Raw genomic sequence first — 22,668 nt, 5'->3', positions numbered from 1 at the left:
TAAATGTCTATTAGCTGATAAATGGATAAACAAAACCTGGCATATCCATACAATGGAATGTTATTCATCTATAAAAAGGAATGAAATACTCATCCATGCTACATCACGGATGAACCTTGAAAACTCTACGTTAAGTCAAAGAAGCCAGACATAAAAGGCCACATGTTGAATGATTCTGCTTCTATGAAACGTCCAGAACAGGCAAATCCACCGGAATAGAAAGCAGATTAGTGGTTTATGTACACACATGTGTGACTAAGGGGTGTGGAGGGCGTAATAGAGAGTGACTTGCGGATGGGTACAGGGTTTATTAGGGGGATGAGGAAATGCTCTGGAGTTAAATGATGCTAATGGTCGTAGAACTTAGTGAACACAGAAACCACTACACTGTACAATTTAACACGGTGAGTTTCTATGGTATGTGAATCTCACCTCAATAATAATGATGACAATAATAATAGATATATTATTATTAATATATATCTATCATTAATTACATCCTGTGAAATTAAAGGCAATGAAGATACATCAATAAGAATCCATCTACTTCTATGTGCAGTTTAAGTGCTTAAAGAAGTAAAGACTTCTTTAAAAATGTTGAAAAGATAAAGACTTTTTCATTTTACACTTAGCAAATATGGGAAGTATTTATACAGTAGCTGAAAGTGCTCTGTCTCTTCAGAGATCTCTCTCTCTCTGAAGCTCAGTAAATGGTGAAAGTAGAGTCACTTAATTCCTAATTACTATTTTAAATTCTCCACCTTCCCATCCCCCGTCACTTCTTAGTTTTGCTAAATTCTCTTACGATTAGGAAATCATGACTGTCAAAATTCTGTGAGGCTGACAAACTCCTCAGCCAGATAAACTGTTTTTTTAGCCAGTATTTTTACTGTCACCCTGCCACAGCTGAAATTGAACTGCCTTTGTCTCTTGTATACACACAAACACAGACATGCACACACGTGTGTCCATATATAACATCTTCCAGTGTTACCAGAAACCTGGAAAACTGGGCCTTCTTTTCATTTTTATTTGTCACTGTGTTAATGATGCACTGTATAAATAAAAGTAAACTAGGTATTTACTATAATAATAATGTTTGAGATATTAATACGTTTTACACAAAGTTAACCAATAAAAGTACAATTTCCCTGATTCAGTTAAAGGATATACACATACTGAAACCTCTGGGAGTAGGGTAAAGTTACCTCCAGTTATAAACATGCCAGGAGCACTGGGAACCCAGGCCAAGCATTGCACAGAAGCTACTGCACTGGGAAAATTAAATGTTGTTATGAAACAAAGTGATTCCGAATCTACGAGGCGAATTCCACGATGCAAATTAGCCACTAGGAGGTAATCAGTAGACAGTGGGTCCCATTCCAGGGCTGTAACGGGATCCTCTTCGTCGGTCCCTTCAAGAGATTCAGGTCTCAGAACATGTTTCTGACCTTTGTTACCTATGAAAATGTAAAGAGGATGATTTTAAACAAAATTTCCAAAATAAGATTAATAATTGAGATCGCATGAACTTTCTCCTTGCATACCACTGATCTCTGAGAGCCCTGGGAATACAAGTCTAGCATTTCTATGCAGAAGTCATAACTGACAAGGGAATGCAGGGGAATTAGAGTTTGTCCTAAGGATGCAAGTCGTACTGGACCGCTTTGCTTTGGCAATCCCCAGTACCCTGTACGTTTTTCTATTTGTTACTGAAAAGCTGTAAGAAGAATACGTAGAAAAATAATATACATCATCTTGTCATCAACTACAATTTCACTGAGTTACAACAGCCTAGGGATAGGGAAGTGTTTACCGGAGGGAAGAACATCGTGTTCTGACTAAAGGCACAGACTTTGGAGGGCTGCCTGGGTCCAGATCTTAGTCCCAAGATACTTAATCTCTGTGTGCTCAGTTTTTTAATTTTACAGTGGAGAACATAACGATACCAGAGTTTGTTTGTTTGTTTAAGAGTAAATGAGTTAGTTGTTTGAAGTGCTTCGAACAGTGGGACATACGGTAAACAGCATACCAATGTTTATTGTCATCCGTCCTCATTCATCCTATCACTTGTCATGTCATAATTCACTCCTGGCTACCAGAACAAAGAGGCAGCCAGAAAAACAGGGAGATGGAACAAGTGAAATTAAGTGAAGAAAAGGATCAGCAAACCATCCTCTTATTTCTTCCAAAATATAGACACACTGGCGGTACGGAAAAAAAGGCCTTTGCTAACGCACCAGTGGGGACTCCAATAACAGTTCTCTCATTCACAAAAGAGAGGCAGTGAAACACTAAATTTACAGATTACAACCTTAACAGAAGTACCAATTATTCCTAAGTACTGTAAACTTTAAAAGAAGTGTTTATTTTAAAAATAACACTATTGAAAGATACCATAGCTCTTCCTGCAATGTCTTCGTTACATACTGTTTTTCAATGTATCAGATTATAAAAGCAGAAAAAATAGATCTCCTTGTATATATAAGATATTTGTAAAGTTAATTGAAAAATCTTATAGTTTCTGGTTTGAGGTTAATTCGTCAGAACATATTCTTTAAATATAATGTTTTTCTTAGGTAGGTAGTATTTTATTTAGATATTTTGCATATATAATCACAGAAGGTACATGTGAAGCTTCTCTTATTTGACTTTATCAAACTTTTGCAGTAACCATCAAGAAAAGTTTGCTTGCTTCTTCTTTCCCAAAATAAGCATCTTTAAAGTTGCTATTTGATAAAACAGATAGTAATGGATATTAATATAGCTAATCATTACAAACCACAGAGAGGTAGAAAAATGATTAACCTAAGTTGTACCAGCTATTTAAGTAATTATTAGGTATTTGAATGTGCCCGTTAGTATCTATGGTTATTAAAAATATTCCAGCATGTGAAAAAAAAAAAACAGCAACAAAAAACTTGAGAAAATTTGCAATGCAAATACTGTAAAAGCTAAATCATGTTGCTTTAAGCCCCACACTTAGAGGTAAAATTATAATGAATTGCATCATCATTTTCTGTTCTATCTGGTGTCAACATTTTTATTATAAAAGACAGAAAACTGAATCTGTAAAATTTTGCATCCCGTTGTAAGAACAACAGCTGATGGTATTTTTATTTATATACGTTATTTATTTTATTATTTACTTACGTTCTATTTTATTACACAACTATCAGGCAACTTGTGTTGTCAGATAAGAACAGAAGCATAGGATATGAATAAGTCAATAAGAAGAATTTCTTATGAAAAACAAAAACTGGGGCAAGGCAAAACTAGGGTTGAAAATAAAATAATGAGGATAGTGGAAATCCACATAGCTGTTCAAATTTTGACTTTGAGATTGGATGGCCAAAGCAAAGAAGAAAGAAATCATGAAAGGTTACACAATTCACCATGTCCATAGGATAAAAATAAAACAAAACAACAAACAAAAAATGTGCTCAGGAGCATAACTTTTCCTAGAACTGAGATGAGAAATAAATATTCCTGCGTGTTTTCAAAAAAAGCCCACAGTATTACATAGGCAGAATGTCATCAACAACATTTCTAAAATGAAACAATGCAAATTTGATGAACCCAGATCCCTGGAATAATACCAAAGTCAACTCAATTAAAACATTTCTAGTATGAAGATAAAAAAAAAAGAGAGAGAGAGATTTTCTGAAGATCTGGCTTTGTTTAAGGATATAAACTGAAATTGCTAAAACAGTAGTTTTCCAACTTTTTTGGCCCTGGAATCCCGTTCATACAAGAATTTTTACATGAAATCCAATACAGAATACAGAATAAAGTGGTGCTTTTCAGACTGCAAGGGAGAAGGCTTGAAGCCCAGCTGGATCACCTACCAAGACTTCCCATCTCCACCCTCGCCCAATACACACATATAAATCCACAAACATACTGAGCACAGTTTAAAAATCACTGCTTCACAATGAAGGATGAACTGCGTTATTGTGGGCAGTCCTCCATGAATATCTGTTATTTCTTCCAAGAGAGATAAAGACAGGACAGCAGAGAGCTTGAGGTCATAGTCTCCTGCAAGAACCTAGAGGACAGAAATTCCATCTAGTTACATAGAAACAGAATCATCTATGATGCCAATAAGTCATTAAGAAGGTAAGGGTGACCACTCTTCAGGAAAAGTAAAAATATAACAACACCGGATTAATGCTAATGGTCTCAAAGTTTCAAACTCGCAATTTAGAACGTAGTGTCAGAATTTAAAAGTAGTGTTTCCTTCATGACCCATTAGCTCTTGCATATGTAAGGAAAACACAAAGCAGGATTATACTAATGTTTTGTGCATATTAATTGCTAAAGACCCTATAGAATAATGAAGTCAAGAAGTCTGTATTGGTTTGTTATGGTTAAATTGTGTCCCCAAAAGATGCTGAAGGCCTAACCCCCAGTATCTCTGATGTGACTTTATTTGGAAATACGGTATTTGCAGATGACCAAGTTAAGGTGAGGTCACTGGGGTGGACCCTAATGCATCATGACTGTGTCCTTATAAAAAGGGGAAATTTGGACACAGAGACACACATGTACGCAGGAGGAACACCCTGGGGAGGCTGGCATTATGCTACCCAAGCTAAGGAACCACCAGAAGCTAAGAGAGAGGCCTGGAACAGATCCTTCCCTGGAGCCTTCAGAGGGCCTTGCCAGACACCTTGATTTTGTACTTTTGGCCTCTAGAATTGTGAGATGATAAATTTTCTAAGAGTTCTCATCACAAGGAAAAAATTTATTTTTGCCTTTTTTTCTTTTTCCTTTTATTGTATCTATATGACATGATGCATGCTCACTAAGCAAATCTTTTCACAAGATTTGTAAATCAAACCATCATGCTGTACACATTAAACTCATGCAGTGATGTATGTCAGTTCTATCTCAATAAGACAAAAACAATTCTGTTGTTCTAAGCCCTCCAGTTTGTGGTACTTCGTTAGGGCAGCCCTATCAAACTAATACATGGGTGGATCCAGAAAAATAGCACTTGATGATGAGGGCACAGATGCACAAATTACTTTGTTTAACAGCCAGGTGATTGAGTTATGGGAAACCAGTGGCTTCTTCTGGAAGTCACACAGGCCAGACTGTTGAAATATTATACTTTCTACCCTGACATAAACCTGAACAGAAAAGTGCAGGAGGTTTTATTTTCCTGCCTCTCCTTTCTATGCCAAAATAAGCATATAATGTCTCAGTATTTCAGAGCTTAGACACATAATACTGTGTCTCAATGTCTTAACAGATTAAAACCTTCAAAAATGCCCAATAACAACAATAAAGCAAGAAAAGAAAGCCCTAGTCAATGAAAAAGGAGATGGTCACAAGGACAAATTACAAAATATGAAAAATACCCAAAATGAAATATGGACCAGAATAAGAGCACATCCCCACTATTCTCCTCCGAGCTCAGGCGGCACAGATTCTGCAAGATGCAAGTGTCACGATCCCCATGAAATCTCTGGGTGTGGGCCAGCCAGGGGGAGATATGGGGAGTGTCCCTACATAACACCCCAGAGGGCAGAGAGGCAAGAGGAGGAGACACAGGGCAGGTCTTTACTGTCCCAGAATCACCTCCCTGGTGCTGAGGAGGATGAAGAATACAGGAGGGAGAGGAAGTAGTATTTACCTGATTGGCACAGAGCAAGTCTGCAAATTATGTCACTTAACTGTGAGCCTCAGGGACCAACTATAACCAGAATCTGTTCCCAATGCAGAGAATGGAACAGACTGGGTGAGGGCATTTGAGACAACAAATCCAAAGGAAGCAAAGAACGGGTCCCTCCCCATTCTACTCTAAAACAGAGGACACTTTCCCCGTGTTAAATCAGTGCAACCAGAAGGGGCAAGAGGATGTGTACAAGGAGCACAGAGGGGAGGTGTAAAGAAGCACACGGACAGTTATTCTCACCTTTCTTAAAAATGTATATAGTAAAAAAAAAAATGTATATAATAGATCTTCTTTAAAATAAAATGGTCCGATGGATAAAGAAGATGTGGCACATATATACAATGGAATATTACTCAGCCATAAAAAGAAACGAAATTGAGTTATTTGTAGTGAGGTGGATGGAGTTAGAGTCTTGTCATACAGAGTGAAGTAAGTCAGAAAGAGAAAAACAAATATCGTATGGTAACACATATATATGGAATCTTAAAAAAAAAATGGTTCTGAAGAACCTAGGGGCAGGACAGGAATAAAGACGCAGACATAGAGAATGGACTTGAGGACACGGGGAGTGGGAAGGGTAAACTGGGACGAAGTGAGAGAGTGGCATGGACATATATACACTACCAAACGTAAAATAGATAGCTAGTGGGAAGCAGCCGCATAGCACAGGGAGATCAGCTCGGTGCTTTGTGACCACCTAGAGAGGTGGGATAGGGAGGGTGGGAGGGAGACGCAAGAGGGAGGAGATATGGGGATATATGTATATGTATAGCTGATTCACTTTGTTATAAAGCAGAAACTAACACACCATTGTAAAGCAATTGTAGTCCAATAAAGATGTTAAAAAAAATTTTTTTAAATAAAATGGCCCGAATTTATCAATAATTTATATATCCATTTTTTTTAACATTAGAAAGATCATTCCCTAAGGAAAGAAAAGATTTATTTGGATGTTCACTGTTTCTTCTGTTCAATTTCAATTTCTTCTTTCTTCTATTAATTTCAGATAAATTGAATGTAATATGTCTTGTGAAAGTAGTTATTCTAATCCTGAAACAGCACTTTCATCCATCTACCTAGTGAACCAGGAGTCACATCCATCAACAGAGATACCAGATGGCTAAAAGCACGTTTATCAAATGTCAGCAGTGCTTACTTATAAGTGGAGAATTGTTCATCTAATTTTTCAATTTTTTATTATATATTTTGTTATTGTTTAAATTTAAAAAATAAACATAAACTAATTTCTCAGACCTTTCCATTGAGCCATGTTAATTAACTAATAGGGCTACAAGGAGTTATTGTTCCTTTTTATCCCAAGTTCAAACTCTTTGCTAAGGAGCTGTGACAACTAAATGGTATTTTACAAGCAGGTGGGAAAATATTTTTTAGTAGTATTAGTAAATTATTATATAATCCAGCTGTAGGTCCTTTGTCATTCAGGCCATTTTCTTAGTAAATGTGCAGAATGAAAGAACTGACTTTAAAAAGTAAAACTGCAGTACAAATGCCTGACAGGGGTTAACTCAAAGTAAAATCTGCACAGCTGAGTTAAATGTACTACGATGCCTTACAAATAAGATTTACTTCCAATGGTTATTTGGAATTGGCATAGTGCTGGATAATACTTGCACAACTATTATTTAAAAATTAAAATACTTGGGGGCTTCCCTGGTGGCGCAGTGGTTGAGAATCTGCCTGCCAATGCAGGGGACACGGGTTCGAGCCCTGGTCTGGGAAGATCCCACATGCCGCGGAGCAACTAGGCCCGTGAGCCACAACTACTGAGCCTGCGCATCTGGAATCTGTGCTCCGCAACAAGAGAGGCCGCGATAGTGAGAGGCCCGCGCACCGCGATGAAGAGTGGCCCCTGCTCGCCGCAACTAAAGGAAGCCCTCGCACAGAAACGAAGACCCAACACAGCTAAAAAAATAAATAAAAATGCTATATATAAAAAAAAAAATTAAAATACTGTTAACTTTCTATGCTGTGTAAATAAGAAGTTATATATGCTAAGAAAAATAAAATCTAAGAGACCTGACTAGTAAAATTCTTACCTGGTTGAAAAATTGATAGACTTCCATCAATATGACCAAAGACAACTTTCCCCTTTTGTTGGGTATGCCATCTGAATGTACAGATATCAGACAGGAAGCTATGGGCTTCTTTGTGCACAGTCACGCCACTGTCTGGTCCTGAGATGGTCCAGATGAACAGTGGGCCTCTCTGGGAAGCAAACGCCACTGTGTCATCTGCATTCCAGCACCAGCTGAGAGAGGAAGGCATCCCTGGAATAAATTAAATACAGACACGCAGTAGAGAAACGTGGCATAAGATCGTACCGTTAAATGTTACTTGCATCCTACCTTTCTAGAACAACTAAAATACAAGACTGTGTTCATTATTTAAAAAATATTACCTTCTTACTTGGAAATTTGATTTATAAACTAACCCTAAATACTACAGGGAACATATGGAGGGTACTTCTGTGATGAAAAAGTACCTAGTTTCTGGTTTAAAACTACTAATATGATCATATGCTTCACATACTCAAAGAAATTTATAGAGTTCTTTCTTTCTTTCAGAAAACTATATATTAAAGCAATAAATTCTTACTGAGTTTTTGTGTATAAGACCTGCTTTAGGCATTCTAGGTATACAAGTTAATATAGGATACAATTCCTGCTTTAAAGGATCTTAAGTATAAATTGGGGAGATAAGGATTACATTTATGAAAAGTCACATGCTACTATAAGGATTTAATAACAACAAAATTAACACTACAAACTACTTCTTATCAGGAGTTAGATTTAAGTCTTAGTTTTGCCTTGGATGATCTAAACAAGCCACTTTACCTCTGTAAACCTGTTTCCTCATATAAAATAGACATGACTAAAAATAGCTGACCACCTGTTTCACATGAAAGTCAGGGCAAGAAAAAATAATGATGTATGTAAAAATCCTTTTTAAACTAAAAGACAAAATACGAAAGTTAACTGTTAATCTCCTGTTATTGTGATCAAATAAATAATAGATGAAATAAATGTTATGGTAAATTTATGACTCAGGAGACAGGTTGTGAATCTCTCGACATAGAATCAGAATCATCAAACTGAATATGCATATCAGATCGTGTGGAGTTAGGGCCCAGGAATCTATTTTTAACAAGGTTCTCCAAATGATTTTTATGTGTAGAAAGGTTTGTGACTGTTTGGGCTACTGCCCTGGAAAGAAACTGGATTTGAATTACACCTTGAAGGAACAGCAGAGTTTCAATACATGGGTCAAGAAGTATTTCCCAGGAAGAGGAAATGCTATGAACAAAGACACAGAGTTGAAAGTTGTTCATTGACCGTAAATTCAATTTGTGTCAGCAGCCTACAACGTGCCAAGAGGCAGAAGCTAAAGCTGATTCACTTGGTTATAAAGCAGAAACCAACACACCACTGTAAAGCAATTACACTCCAATAAAGATGTTAAAAAAAAAAAAAGAGAGAAAAAAGAAACTGTTTCAGGGCCTGACATACAATGGGAACTCCATAAATACTCACTGAATGAATGAATGAGTACATAAATAAGGCCAATAAAAAAGCTGTTTGGTTTTCGGATACATTAACAGAAGTAGAATTTCCCCAATAAGGGATAAGACATGCTGTATGGGTCACACCACCACAGCCCACTTGAAGGAAGCCACTGGAATGATGGCTCTCGGAATGTGTGTTTTGAGAAGCACAGCAAGGAAGAGAAAGGACCAGAAACGACGTCATGTAGTTATAATAGAAAACACTGCTACACTGGCTTGTCACACGCAAGCACTTCTAAGAGCTCTACAATATCCACTCATTTAATTCTCCCAACAATATTCTGAGATAGGCAGGTAGTATTATTCTCCACTGTTAACAGTTTGGTTTTTTTTTTTTTCTGAAAGTATATTATTAAGTGTGACACTTTTCAGGTTGGTGACAATTTTTTCACCTTTTACATTTAAACAAAGTAATACTCATTTTCTTTTAAGTGACGTTTTTAATATTAAGAAAAAAGAATGATGAAGTAAAAAGAATACAGAGGCATGTTCAACAGCCAGATGTGGAAGTTCTAATATTTATTTTTTTTAAAGTTGACAATGCCAACTTCTACTTTGCTTAAACTGGATTCTGAAAAGAAAAAAAGGAGTCTAAGCCATTTCAAAGGGGATTACTTTAAATAAAAATGACCAAAAATATTCATAATTTTTTGCAGATAAAATATCAAAACTTTCAATCTTCAAATTAAGATCTTTGAAAACATGAGGAATTTACTCTTTGAAATTTTTCAGAAAAAGGAAAATTAATTAAAATTGATCAAAATTGTTGCCACAATTTAATCATTCTACAAATGTTAATGAAAAAGTCTTATTTAATTGTATATTCAGTGGCAAAGGAAGCTATGGTGCACACAGCTGATGAACAAAAATCTCTTCCACCGTGAATGGGTGTGATGCATATGGTGTTTGATGACAAATCAGTGGACAAACTAGGTAATGATACCATAAGATGCTGTCTAATCTGTCCTTCTGCAGAACATTTAGAAAATGTTATTATGCAGTTATAGTCTAGTATAGATTTTGTGTGACAACTTTATAAGCACAATGGCATTGTATAACATTTTTAGTTCATGTCACATAAAATATGGAAAGAATTTTAAGGAGTATTTATTGTGTTATTTAAAATTAATCTCACACAAAGCTGTATGTAAAGTACTGGGAAAGTGCACTGTTGATCAATATAAACAATACTGGAAAAACCATAGGATCTGTGATTGGTGGAGAAATGGCTATGACCAGAAAAACATGAAATCTTGATTGAGGCTATTAATCACTGTTTATACACCACAAAGCTTTGTACCAAACCTAATTTGGCTTTTTCTCATTGGAGTATTGAAAACCTTAAGGAAAACTGTTACATTAATAGAAGCTCACTGAATAGTTGACTTTTAAAAAGATTTTGCTCAGAGATTGAAGCAAACTGCTCACTGTCTAATACTGAAATTCAATGGTCGCTGCAAGTGAAAATAATAAGCAGCGTATATGAACTTGGGAAGGAGATGCTCATTTTCCTAGCTGAAAATATCTGGTAAATATTTTTTAGGACGAAAGTTACACAACAAAATTGGTGTATTTTTCTGGTGTTTTCAGCATTCCTAACGACCTAAATTTGAAAAGACAAGGGAAAAGCCGTACTCAATCTATGTCGAACATATCCAAAGTTTCCAAAAGGCATCATTATTGTTATATTGGAAGCAAGATTTAAATACAATTGCCTATGACTTCTCAATATTGTTGTTACACACTGAAAAGAATATTATAAAGAAACTCTGTAAAAAGTAAAGTTTGTGACACTGTCACATCTCAGTTTACTATCTTAAAGTTACAACCAGTATTTTTTAGAGAAAAGGCTGAATATGGAAAGTATATCCAGCAGTAGCTTTCAAAACCATAATCGGTAATTGAGCTACACTCAGTGCTCAAAAAGAGAACTGAATTATTAGGACATTTAACACAGAAAAATGATTATTTAACTTCATCATCATTATGGGGTAAGATGCTAGGTAGAAAGAAAGTAATGATATTATGCCATTCACAAAGATCTATTTGCATAAACTAGAACTTTCTACTTTGACCTAAAAATATGGGAAAGAAGTCAACTCAGCAGAGCAGTGATTACATGCATAATATTGTCTTTGTATGTTTCAAGCAAGGCCAATTGTCTCATTGAGAAAATTGTATCTAATTATTATTTTTATATTTATTTTGGAATTTTTAATATTATATTTAAATATTAATAAAGTTATTTGGTGCTGACTATGTTTTTTAACTGATCAGTGTACTAAGTCTGATAATTTCATGAAATTTTGTTTCAGTTTTGTACACATGCACATACACAATAATGAGTCATGATGTGAAATGTATTTCTTATATAGATTACCATTAGAAAGCTTGAAAAACACTACTTTAAAACTTGAGCTAATTGAAATAAAATAGTTTGCTTATTGAAATAAAAATGTTTCATTCAATAAAATAAATCCCAGTTATAGGTATACCTTTTGTATTGTCGAGTTTAGCAATGACTTTTTGTTCTGCAACATTCCAAATGATCACTAAATTATCGGTACTGCCACTTGCAAACAGATCAGGGTTATGTGGACACCAAGAGATAGCTGTGATTGTTTTTTTATGTTCAGACATAATTGCGTGAAGTTTGAATTCATTATAACGGTGATCCAACTAAAAAATATATAAATAAAACATGTCAGTGCTTCTTTCTATGCAATACACTTTCCATTAATAATCACATTATTTTTTAAAAGCTACACACATGAAAATTAGTACACCTAATAACAAGGTATGAACATAATTCAAGCCTTGGTCTGCTTTCAAGTGAATTCAAATGTATTCAATTAGCTGAAAGAAATCGTTTTTAAAAAAAATAAGAGAGAATTGAAATTAAACATACCAATTTTAAAAAGAAGTAACAATAAATGTTGTATATTTGAATATGCATAATAATTCAGAGACTTATTTTCCATAGCTCTCTCTATTTATGAGGGAAAAACACCTTGTTCTTAAAATATTTTTTCTGCGAATTTTTAACTTATATTTGAGTCCAAAAAATGTAGGTTAAATAAGCCAGTTGCTCATTACTGCATTAGTAAGATGTCCAAAGTTTGCAGAGTAATGGTATCATTTGGACCTGTTTTATGTTACTGCTTTTTGGAAGGGGCATTATGTTGTGTTTGTATACGTAAGCGGACAAAAGGAATAGCCTAGTTTTCCTATTTCCTCTGTAAATGTGCCACTAATTAGTTGATCAATTCATCCTTCTATCGTTTTTAACATGTTTGGGACGTATATGCTGTATATGTCATTTTGTTGAACCTGGCTTTTCCCTTTAACACATAACAAACCTTTCACAGTGTTATGTAAGAGTTTTTCACATCATTATCATACTAGCTATTAACTACACCAAGCTTTCTTTAACCGCATACTTGCAGTAAAATCCTAACTGCTAACACAGCCTTCAACGCCCAGCATCATGAACCTCTGCTTTCGGGCCAGTCGCGTTTGGTTTCAGGCTCTTCCCTGTTCACTCCGACATTCTCGTTCCTCTAATACAGCAAAATCATTTCTGCTTTAGGGCTTATGCTTGCTGTTCCCTTGGCCTCGAATGCTCTCCTCACTGATTTGCTCACGGTTTTTCATTTTCCTGTTTGGGTCTCAGTTCAAAAACTCCTCTTTAGAGAGGTGTTTTCTGACCACGGTAGCTAAATAAATTCATATCCCTCCCCAGAACCTGTCTCATGACTTTCACTATCTTTTTTTAAAACTGAGGTATAATTGACATGTAACATTCTATTAGTTTCATGTGTACAACATAATAATTCAATATTTATACATATTGCAAAATAATCACCACAATAAGTCTAGTTAACATCCATTACCACACATGGTTACAAATTTTTTTGTGATACTTTTAAAATCAACTTTCTTAGCAACTTTAAAATATACAATACAGTGTTGTTAATTATACTCACCATTCTGTACCTTACATCCCTATGATATATTTGTTTTATAGCTGGAAGTTTGTACATTTTGACCACCTTCACCAATTCTGCCCTCCCTCACTCCCCACCTCTGGCAGCCACCGATCTGTTCTCTGCATCTGTGAGCTTGGTGTGTTGTTTTGTGTTTCAGATTCCACATAAGTGAGATCATTTGGTATTTGTTTTTCTCTATCTGACTTATTTCAGTTAGTATAATTCCCTCAAGGTCCCTCCATGTTGTCACAAATGGCAAAACTTCCTTCTTTCTTTATGGCTGAATAATATCCCTGTGTGTGTGTGTGTGTTTGTGTGTACACGCATACCACATCTTCTCTATTCATTCATCATTGATGAACATTTAGGTTGCTTCCATGTCTTGGCTATTGTAAATAATGTTGTCATGAACATGGAGGTGCATGTATCTTTTCAAGTTATTGTTTTGGTTTCCTTTGGATAAGTACCCAGAAGTGGAATTGCTGCACCATATGGTAGTTCTATTTTCAATTTGGGGGGAAATTTTCATACTGTTTTCCATAGTAGCTGCACCAATCTACATTCCCATCAACAGCACACAAGGGTTCCTTTTTCTCCACATCCTCACCAAGCCTTGTTATTGCTTGTCTTTTAAATAACAGCCATTCTAACAGGTGTGAGGTGATATCTCACTGTGGTTTTGATTTGCTTTCCCCTAATGATGAGTGAAGTTGATTGAGTACCTTTTCATGTACCTGTTGGCCATCTGTATGCCTTCTTTGGAAAACTGTCTATTCAGGTCCTCTGAACATTTGTTTTTTTTCTATTGAGTTGTATGAGTTCTTCATACATTTTGGATATTAATCCCTTATTGTATATATGATTTGCAAATATTTTCTCCCACTCAGTAGGATGCCTTCTCATTTTGTTGACGGTTTCCTTTGCTGTGCAGAAACTTTTTAGTCTGATGTACTCCTTCTTGTTTATTTTTGCTTTTGTTGCCTTTGCTTTTGGTGTCAATGACTATCTTATTATCTGTTTTACATTTTTATAGAACACATTTCTTCCTAAAACTTTTATTTATTCATTAGTTTACTCATTTATGTATTATCTCTCCCTGCCCCCGTCCTTCCTAAGAATGTGAATTCCATGAGAAGAATTTGCCTGATTTGTTCTAGTTGCATTCCTAGTGCCTAGTAATGCTTGGCCAATAGAAGAGATTCTGTTAATGTTGTTGAAAGAACGAGCTGTTGTGCTATGGTTTAACATTTAAACGACCTTTAACTTTTGCTATCGCAAATAATGCTGTAGCAAATATCTCATATATAAACATTTGACTAATGATCTAATTATTTCCTAAGGCTTTAACCTTATATAACTTCTATATTTTTTACTACTTGAACTTCATCTATTCCTGAACAACTTTGGAAGAAAATATTATTAAAGATGACTCAGTACCAATGGAGCTTTCATCTGATTAGTGTTACAACTATAGTGACTTTAAGTTGGGCTGTTTAAAGATATAAATGCATTTTCTGTACATTTAGGGATGAATAGGTTTGTAAGTTTTAAAGTATTCAGAGATTTAGGTTACCTATGGTAGATATTGTGAATGTGTCTAATGAATCTAATAGAAAACAACTGCTATATAAGTTAGACATTCAGTGAAAGAGTCTATGAATACAAGGAATGTATGAAGAAGCCAGTTTGCATATCAGTGATCTTCTCTGACTTTACAAATTATCAATATAGGATCTTAAGCACAATATAGAATACTGAACTATTTGTAGGGATTAATTCAGTAATACATTCTTATTATATTTTCAATTCAGTATTATAAGACTGTACTGTTACAATGAGTTGGATCATAAATTACTCTACTTTTAGACTAGTTAATATATTAGTGCATTACAATTCAATGGTTAAAGAAAAATGTAAGTGGCATGTACACGTATCATATAATAGTTCAGAAAAATCTGAAATTACATCAGTGTCATCATACAGAGTGTGATGGACTCAGATTTTGTGCATTGACACTCGGTGTTATTTAATAAATATTCCCTCTAAAAAGAATCATAATATTTTATACAGCAAAATTTTCAAAGTACTTTAATTTAGATGTTCACATTTAAAATAATACTTATTAATATAAGTTTAATTAGTGTCAATGTCACTATTTAATCATGTAATTTTCAATGCATATTTTGAAACACATCTTTTCAGTGAACTCTGTAATTAACTGTCACTTAAGTTTATTTGTATTAACTTCTAAATCAGGGTAATTTTTAGTTTGTTTTAGTCTTTAATGACACACAAACTTTCTTCATAGGTTTTTTAGATTAATACTTTTAGCTTAATCTTCCTAAATATTCAAGTCATAAAATGTCATCATTAAACAAGATATATGCAAACATAAAAAAAATCAAGTTTTGCCTTCATCCACTTTCTTACCTTCCTGACTCCTTAGAGGAATAGTTTTCCCTGCCTGATAAATTCTTCTTCTTCAGGAGGAAATAAAAGACAAGACAATAGGGACCAAAGATTAAGGGAAAAATTTCTTAAAGGAAGCTTAGCAACAACACACATAGGGTGGAAAAGAGGTAGATGGCAAAACAAAAGGGGCATTTAGAAGGCTTGCTCCTGTCTTCTGGGGAACGGCAAGTGAAAAAAAAATGTGAGTTATATTGAAATTGCATTTTGATTGCTAGATATTTCCTCAATCTTGAGAAATGGACTACATAAAATCTTAGCATTGTGGAAAATTAATTGGTTTATAGATTAATGCTATTATTTCTTAAATTTTCAATAAACTACAACATTATTAGCAATTAAAAGGAATTTTTACTCCAGAATAAAGCAATAATTTTTTTTTTACTCTTAACTGAAATGAGTTGGTATTTCAAGATTAAAAAAAAATGCAAGAAACATTTAATAAGTGGTTACTAAGTGCCAGAGAGTGTGCAGTAACTTGAGAATTCAAAGATGAGAAAGACTCATTCTGGTCAATGGAAGCATGTAGAGATGCAATCCATTCCATAAGGTCCTTCACTAAGAAAGAGGAAAAAGCAGAATGTAGAAAAGAGCTTATACATTTAAGCTGACATTTGAAAGATGAGAAAACATCTCTGGACAGGCAATGTGGGCAAACTGAAAAATTCGTGCAAGCACAGGCAAGATACAAAAGAGTCTGAGTAGTTTTGGAAAAGGCAATGATCTCGGTGTCTGGAGTACAAGGTGACAGGGAGACGGAGACAGGAAGATCATGAAAGGATGTCATACGATGGCGTTGGATGTTAATATTAAGGAATGAGCAACTGAAGATTGAAAATTTTAGATTTGCATTATAGATGATTGATTACACTGAAGGATCAATTAGAGGGAGTCAAGATAGAGGCAAAGAGAATATTAAGAAACTATTGTAATAGTTTAGGTGAGAAGGATATGAAGAAGGGAGTAAAAGGTAGAAAATACCAGAACCAGTCCTGGTTACCTAAGGTGTAGGACGTGCGTAGAAGAGGGAGTCAGTGATAACTCTCACATCTGTGGTTTAGACTAATGGTTAGCGGGTGACACTGAAATACTGGCTCCAGGTTTAAGAAGAAAAACTGGACTTGGATTTATGATGCTTATGGCTCCTCTATATGAAAAAATTCAGAAGGCCGTTGGCTGCGTAGATGGGGAACTGATAAGAGATGTCTGGATGGAGCCGGCACATGAAAAAAGGTAGTGATAAAGGTGTTTATCCCAAGACTATCTCAAAATATGTTACAACTGCACTATTTTTAATAGAATGCTCTCTAAAGGACTACGCACTTCTTCAACTGATAAGACAATTTTCTCGTATCACATGTTACTGAGCAAGGTTTGAAATAAATGGACAAATGAATTCCATTTATTTATATGGGAATATAGTTTAAAAGAATTAAGAACTACTTGTTCACCATTAATAAAACAGGACCTTTAATTCTTGAAGAAATTCTTTTTGATGAATAGCATCAAAATAGGATTACTAAATCAATTAAGAATTTGCTAATAATTTAATATTATGATATGAGCATTTTCTAAACGCTTGACTTGTAAAACATAGTATAAATAGTAACAAAATATACAATAAAATACCAATATCAATAAAGTTACAGCATTAAGCTTTTCAAGTATTAATTAAATAGTAATTTTACCTGATAAAAGGAAAACTTGGAAAGAATCAGCATTCTTTTACCTGATAAATATAGATGGCCAGGGTAGCACAGTACGCAAACCTGTCTCCATTGGCAACGCACACATCTTTGTTCCATGGCTGACATCCAGCAGCCAGCAGTCCCACTTGTCTTACCTGGGACATGTTTGCCTTGAAAAACAAATTCAGAGGCATATCAGTCAATTCCATTATCCAATAAACTTCCTCTTCTTTGTTTTACATCTGTTTTCCTCAATCCTTATCTTTATGCCCTGAAAAAAATTTTCTACTAGCACTATCAATCTCAGTGTATACTTTCAAAGGACAGGAGTTGAAATCTCCAAATGTCAACAGACATCAAGGCAGGTCATTTCAATTAAGGAAGCAAGAGATTATCAAATAAATGACAACTGACATTTGACCAAGGGTTGGTAATCCTACCAGGAGTGACAGGGACCAGAGTGAAATAGAAAGTGCACATCCTACCTAAAGGGTCTAATACCACTGGAGAAGGTCACCCCATGTTGCCAGATTTCTGGAACTTCCCAAAGAAATGGAAATATCCAGATTTTTATGTAAACATACCAATTTTTATACACTGGCAATTCCTTCAAGGCAGCAAATTCAAGTGTAAAACACTGTGAGCCAATATAATATTGGGAAGATTGTGACCTCTGTCTCGGAACTTCACAGTCTTCACATCGACTCTACGCCCTCACAAAAACTATTTGAGGTACACAAGGCAGGAATACAAGCTGGGTTAACAGTAGTATTCATTGTGAAGAGAGGACAGAAGGAAGCTGGAAATTACAGAATATAAATCGGTTATGTGGCAGGGCAGAGGATTTTAGGGTAAACGAGCCCAGAGTCAGTTACGTTATCTCTCATTTATTTATAAAGCTACTTTCTTCTTTATATCTTTTCTAGTTCATATTTCCACTTCCTGAAAAGATCTCTTCTTTTTTCCTCTTCTCTTTCTTCTCCAATTTCTATCTTCATCCCATTAAATTCCTTTTTCTGGGTGGAACTAGTGATATATTTCCCAAAAAAAGTAAATAATTTGCAGTGAAAACTGGCATGATAAAAAAGTGGTGCTACCAACCTTTCGGTGCTTACAAGTATAAGAAACTGCTACAAATACCTGCTTTCTTCCTCCTCTAATGACACCTAGCATTCTGGATAAATTTTAAAAATACCCTTTTTTTCAATTAGTAATGTTATGACAATATTACTTTTCATTGAAAATATACATTATTTCAACCACACGTGAATTAAATAGGCTGTTATAGTTTATCCTTGGTATGTATGATTACTATTAATGTTTGTGTGTAAACAAATTTTGAGTTTATATTTGGAAAAGAAACATAAGGGAAAGATACTTAAATACACAGACAAAATGGAGTCATTTAATTTTCACTTTCTTCTAACTCTTTTTTACTTTTTAAAAAATTAATAAACTTTATTTTTAGAGCAGTTTTAGGTTTACAGCAAAACAGAGTAGAAATTACAGAGATTTTCATTCGCCCCCCAGTTCCCCAACACGCACAAGCTCCGCCATTATCAACATCCCTACCAGATGGTACATTTGTTATAATGATGAACCTACCCTGACACATCATTACCACCCAAAGTCCATAGTTTACATTAGGGTTCGCTCTTGGTGTTGTACATTCTACGGGTTTTGACAAATGCATAACGACATGCATCACCATTGTAGTATCATACAAAGTAGTTTCACTGCCCTGAAAACCCTCTGTGCTCCACCTGGTAATCCCTCTGTCCCTCCTACTGCAGGTAACCATTGATCTTTTTACTGTCTCCATAGTTCTGCCTTTTCCAGAATACAGCTGGAAATCATACAGTATGGTGTAAGATCGGTTTCTTACACTTAGTAATATGTATTCAATGTCTTTTCATGGCTTGATAGCTCATTTCTTTTTAGCACTGAATAACAGTCCATTGTTTTGATGTACCGTGGTTTATTTACCCATTCACCTATTGAAGGACACGTGGTTGTTTGCAAGTTTGGGCAATTATGAATAAAGCCACTATAAACATCTGTATGCAGGTTTTTGTATGGACATAACTTTTCAATTCATTTAGGTAAATAAGAAGGAGTGGAAAAGGAAGAGATGGCTGGATTCTGGTAAGGGTATGCTTACTTTGTAACAAACTATCAAACTCTCTTCCGAAGTGTCTGCCCCATTTTGCATTCCCACCAGCAATGAATGAGAGTTCCTGCTGCCGTACCTCCTCACCATCCTTTGCTGTTGTCAGCATTTTAGATGGGCCATTCTAATAGGCACGTAGTAGTAGCTCACTGTTGTTTTAATTTGCAATTCCCTAATAACTTTTGATGTTTGACATCTTTCCATAGCTTACATGTCATCTTCTTCAGTGAGGTGTCTTTTCAAGTCTTTTTCCCTTTGATTTTTATTCAAGTATAGATGATTTACAATGTTGTGTTAGTTTCAGATGTACAGAAAAGTGATTCATATATATATATATTCTTTTTCAGATTCTTTTCCATTTTAGGCTATTACAGGATATTGACTATAGTTCCCTGTGCTACACAGTAGGTCCTTGGTTTTTTTTAATTGGGGTGTTTGTCTTGTTGAATTTTAAGAGTTCTCCACACATTCTGGGTAACAGTTATTAGCTGGTCTTTGGCAAATATTTTCTCTGAGTCTGTGGCTTGTCTTCTTTTTCTCTTGACACTGTCTTTCACAGAGGAGAATTTTTTAATTTAATAAAGTTTAGCATTCAATTATTTATTTCATGGATCATGCCTTTGGTGTTGAATCTAAAAATTCATGGACATACCCAAGGTCATCTAGGTTTCTCTTATGTTATCTTCTAGGAGTTTAATAGTTTTGTGTTTTACCTTAGGGTCTAAAATCCATTTATGAAAGATGTAAGGTCTAGTCTAGATTAATTTTTTTGCATGTGGATGTCCAGTTGTTCAAGCACCATTTGTTGAAAAGACTATCTTTTCTCCATTGTATTGCCTTTGATCCTTTGTGGAAGATCCGTTGATTATATTTATGTGGGTGTATTTATGGGCTCTCTATTCTGTTACACTGATCTATTTGTCTATTCTTTTATCTGTACTACACTGTCTTATTACTGTAGCTTTATAGTAAGCCTTGAAGTTGGGCAGTGTCAGTCCACTGACTTTGTTGCTCTCGTTCAACACTGTGTTAGCTGTTTTGGGTCTTTTGCCTTTCCATATAAACTTTAGAATCAGTTTGTCAATATCCAACAAATAACTTCCTGAGATTCTGGTTGGGATTTTATCACATCTACAGATCAAGTTAGCAATAACTGACATCTTGACACTATTGATTCTTTCTATCCCTGAACATGGAATATCTCTCCATTTATTTAGTTCTTTGATATCTGCTGTCTGAGTTTCATTGTTTTTCTCATATTGATCTTGTACATATTTTGTTAGATTTAAACCTCAGTATTTCATTTTTGGGGTCCTTTTGTAAATGGTAATGTGTTTTAAATTTCAAATTCCACTTGTTCATTGCTGGTACACAGGAAAGGGATTGACTTTTGTATATTAATTTTGTATTCTAAAATCTTGCTAAAATCACTATATTGGTACCAGGAGGTTTTTTTCTACGCAGACACTAAAGTCATCTGTGAACAAAGACAGTTTGATTTCTTCCATGCCAATCTGTATACCTTTTATTTCCTTTTCTTGTCTAGTTACATTACTTAGGACTTCAGAACAGTGTTGAAAAGCAGTGGTGAGAGCAGACATCCCTGCCTTGTTCCTGATCTTAGCAGAAGAACTTCAAGTTTCTCACCATTAAGTATGATGTTAGTTATAGGGTTTTTGTTCTTTATCAAGATGAGGAATAAATATGTTCTTTATCAAGTTGAGGAAGTTACCCTCTATTCCTAGGTTGCTGAGAGTTTTCATCATGAAGGAGTATTGGATTTTGTCAAATGATTTTCAGCATCTGTTGATACATAGGTCTATTCAGGTCTAGATACAGGTCTACACAGATTGTATACTTATTCTTGTGTGAGTTTCGGCAAACTGTGTCTTCAAAAAATAGGTCCGTCTCATCTAGGTTATCAAATTTGTGGGCATAGAATTATTGATAGTATTCCTTTATTATCCTTTTAATGTCCATAGGATCTGTAGTGATACTTCTTCTTTCACTACTAATATTAGTAATATATTTCTTCTCTTTTTTCTTCTTAAGTAGCCTGGCTAAAGGCTTATAAACTTTACTGATCTTTTCAAAGAAGCAGCTTTTAGTTTTGTTTTCTCTATTGATTTCCTATTTTCAATTTCATTAATTTCTGCTCTAATTTTTATTATTTCTTTTATTCTGCTTACTTTGAATTCAATTTGCTCTTCTCTTTCTAGTGTCCTAAGGCAGAAGCTTAGATGACTGATTTTAGATCTTCCTTTTTTTCTAATAAATGAACTAAATGCTATAAATTTCCCTCCAAGCCCTGCTTTTGTGGGCTTTTACTTCATTAAGTTGTATGTTCAATTTCATTTAGTTCAAAATAATTTTTAATTTCTCTTGAGAGTTCTTCTTTGATCCATGTGTTGTTTAGAAAATTGTTGTTTTATCTCTAAGTATTTGGGGGTTTTCCAGCTATGTTTCTGCTACTGATACCTAGTTTAGTTCCATTGTCTCAGAGCAGGCACTGTATTATTTCTATACTTTTAAATTTGTTAAGGTGTGTTTTTTGGTCCAGAATATGGTCTGTCTGTGAATGTTCCTTGTGAGCTTGAGAAGAATGTGTAATCTGCTGTTGTTGGATGAAGTAGCCTATAGATGTCAATTATATCCAGTTGATTGAAGATGCTCTTGAGTTCAGCTATGTCCCTACTAACTTTCTGTCTGCTAGATCTGCTAAACTCTTATAAAGGGATATTAAAGTCTCCAACTATAATAGTGGGTTCATCTATTTCTCCTTGCACTTCTATCAGCTTTGCCTCATGTATTATGATACTCTGTTATTAGGTGAATACACATTAAGGATTGTTATATCTTCTTGGAATATTGACCCCTTTATTATTATGTAATGTCCCTCTTTATCCCTGATAACTTTCCTTGCTCTGAAGTATGCTCCATCTGAAATTAAGACAGACATGCCTACTTCTTTTGATTAGTGTTAGCATGGTATATTTTCTCCAACCCTTTACTTTTAATCTATATGTGCCTTTATAGTTAATGTGAATTTCTTGCAGAAAACATCTAGTTGGGCCTTGTTTTTCAAT

At 34.9% G+C, this 22,668-nt stretch overlaps 1 protein-coding gene and 1 long non-coding RNA gene across 7 annotated transcripts in view; one reads left to right on the top strand and one right to left on the bottom strand.

Moving 5' to 3' along the window:
• Positions 1-22,668, bottom strand: part of WDR17 (WD repeat domain 17) — a 95,790-nt gene that overhangs the window by 43,698 nt on the left and 29,424 nt on the right. For all 6 annotated transcript variants that reach the window (XR_009006533.1, XM_057537347.1, XM_057537348.1 and 3 more), the window contains 4 exons: positions 17,454-17,582; positions 11,762-11,945; positions 7,741-7,971; positions 1,209-1,460 (listed from right to left, as the gene is read on the bottom strand). Coding sequence is in view for 5 of the 6 variants with exons in the window: in XM_057537347.1 (XP_057393330.1) it covers positions 1,209-1,460; positions 7,741-7,971; positions 11,762-11,945; positions 17,454-17,582 (796 nt within the window). In the remaining variant the exon portion in view is untranslated. The remainder of the gene's footprint in view (positions 1-1,208; positions 1,461-7,740; positions 7,972-11,761; positions 11,946-17,453; positions 17,583-22,668) is intronic.
• LOC103007515 (uncharacterized) overlaps positions 1-22,668 on the top strand; it is a 39,723-nt gene that overhangs the window by 14,729 nt on the left and 2,326 nt on the right. Inside the window, exon 2 of the long non-coding RNA XR_451636.2 lies at positions 19,515-19,557. This is a non-coding gene — a long non-coding RNA (uncharacterized LOC103007515). The remainder of the gene's footprint in view (positions 1-19,514; positions 19,558-22,668) is intronic.

Source organism: Balaenoptera acutorostrata, chromosome 21, assembly GCF_949987535.1.
Source record: "Balaenoptera acutorostrata chromosome 21, mBalAcu1.1, whole genome shotgun sequence".
Taxonomy (NCBI): domain Eukaryota; kingdom Metazoa; phylum Chordata; class Mammalia; order Artiodactyla; family Balaenopteridae; genus Balaenoptera; species Balaenoptera acutorostrata.
This window is presented reverse-complemented; position numbering and strand designations above follow the sequence as displayed.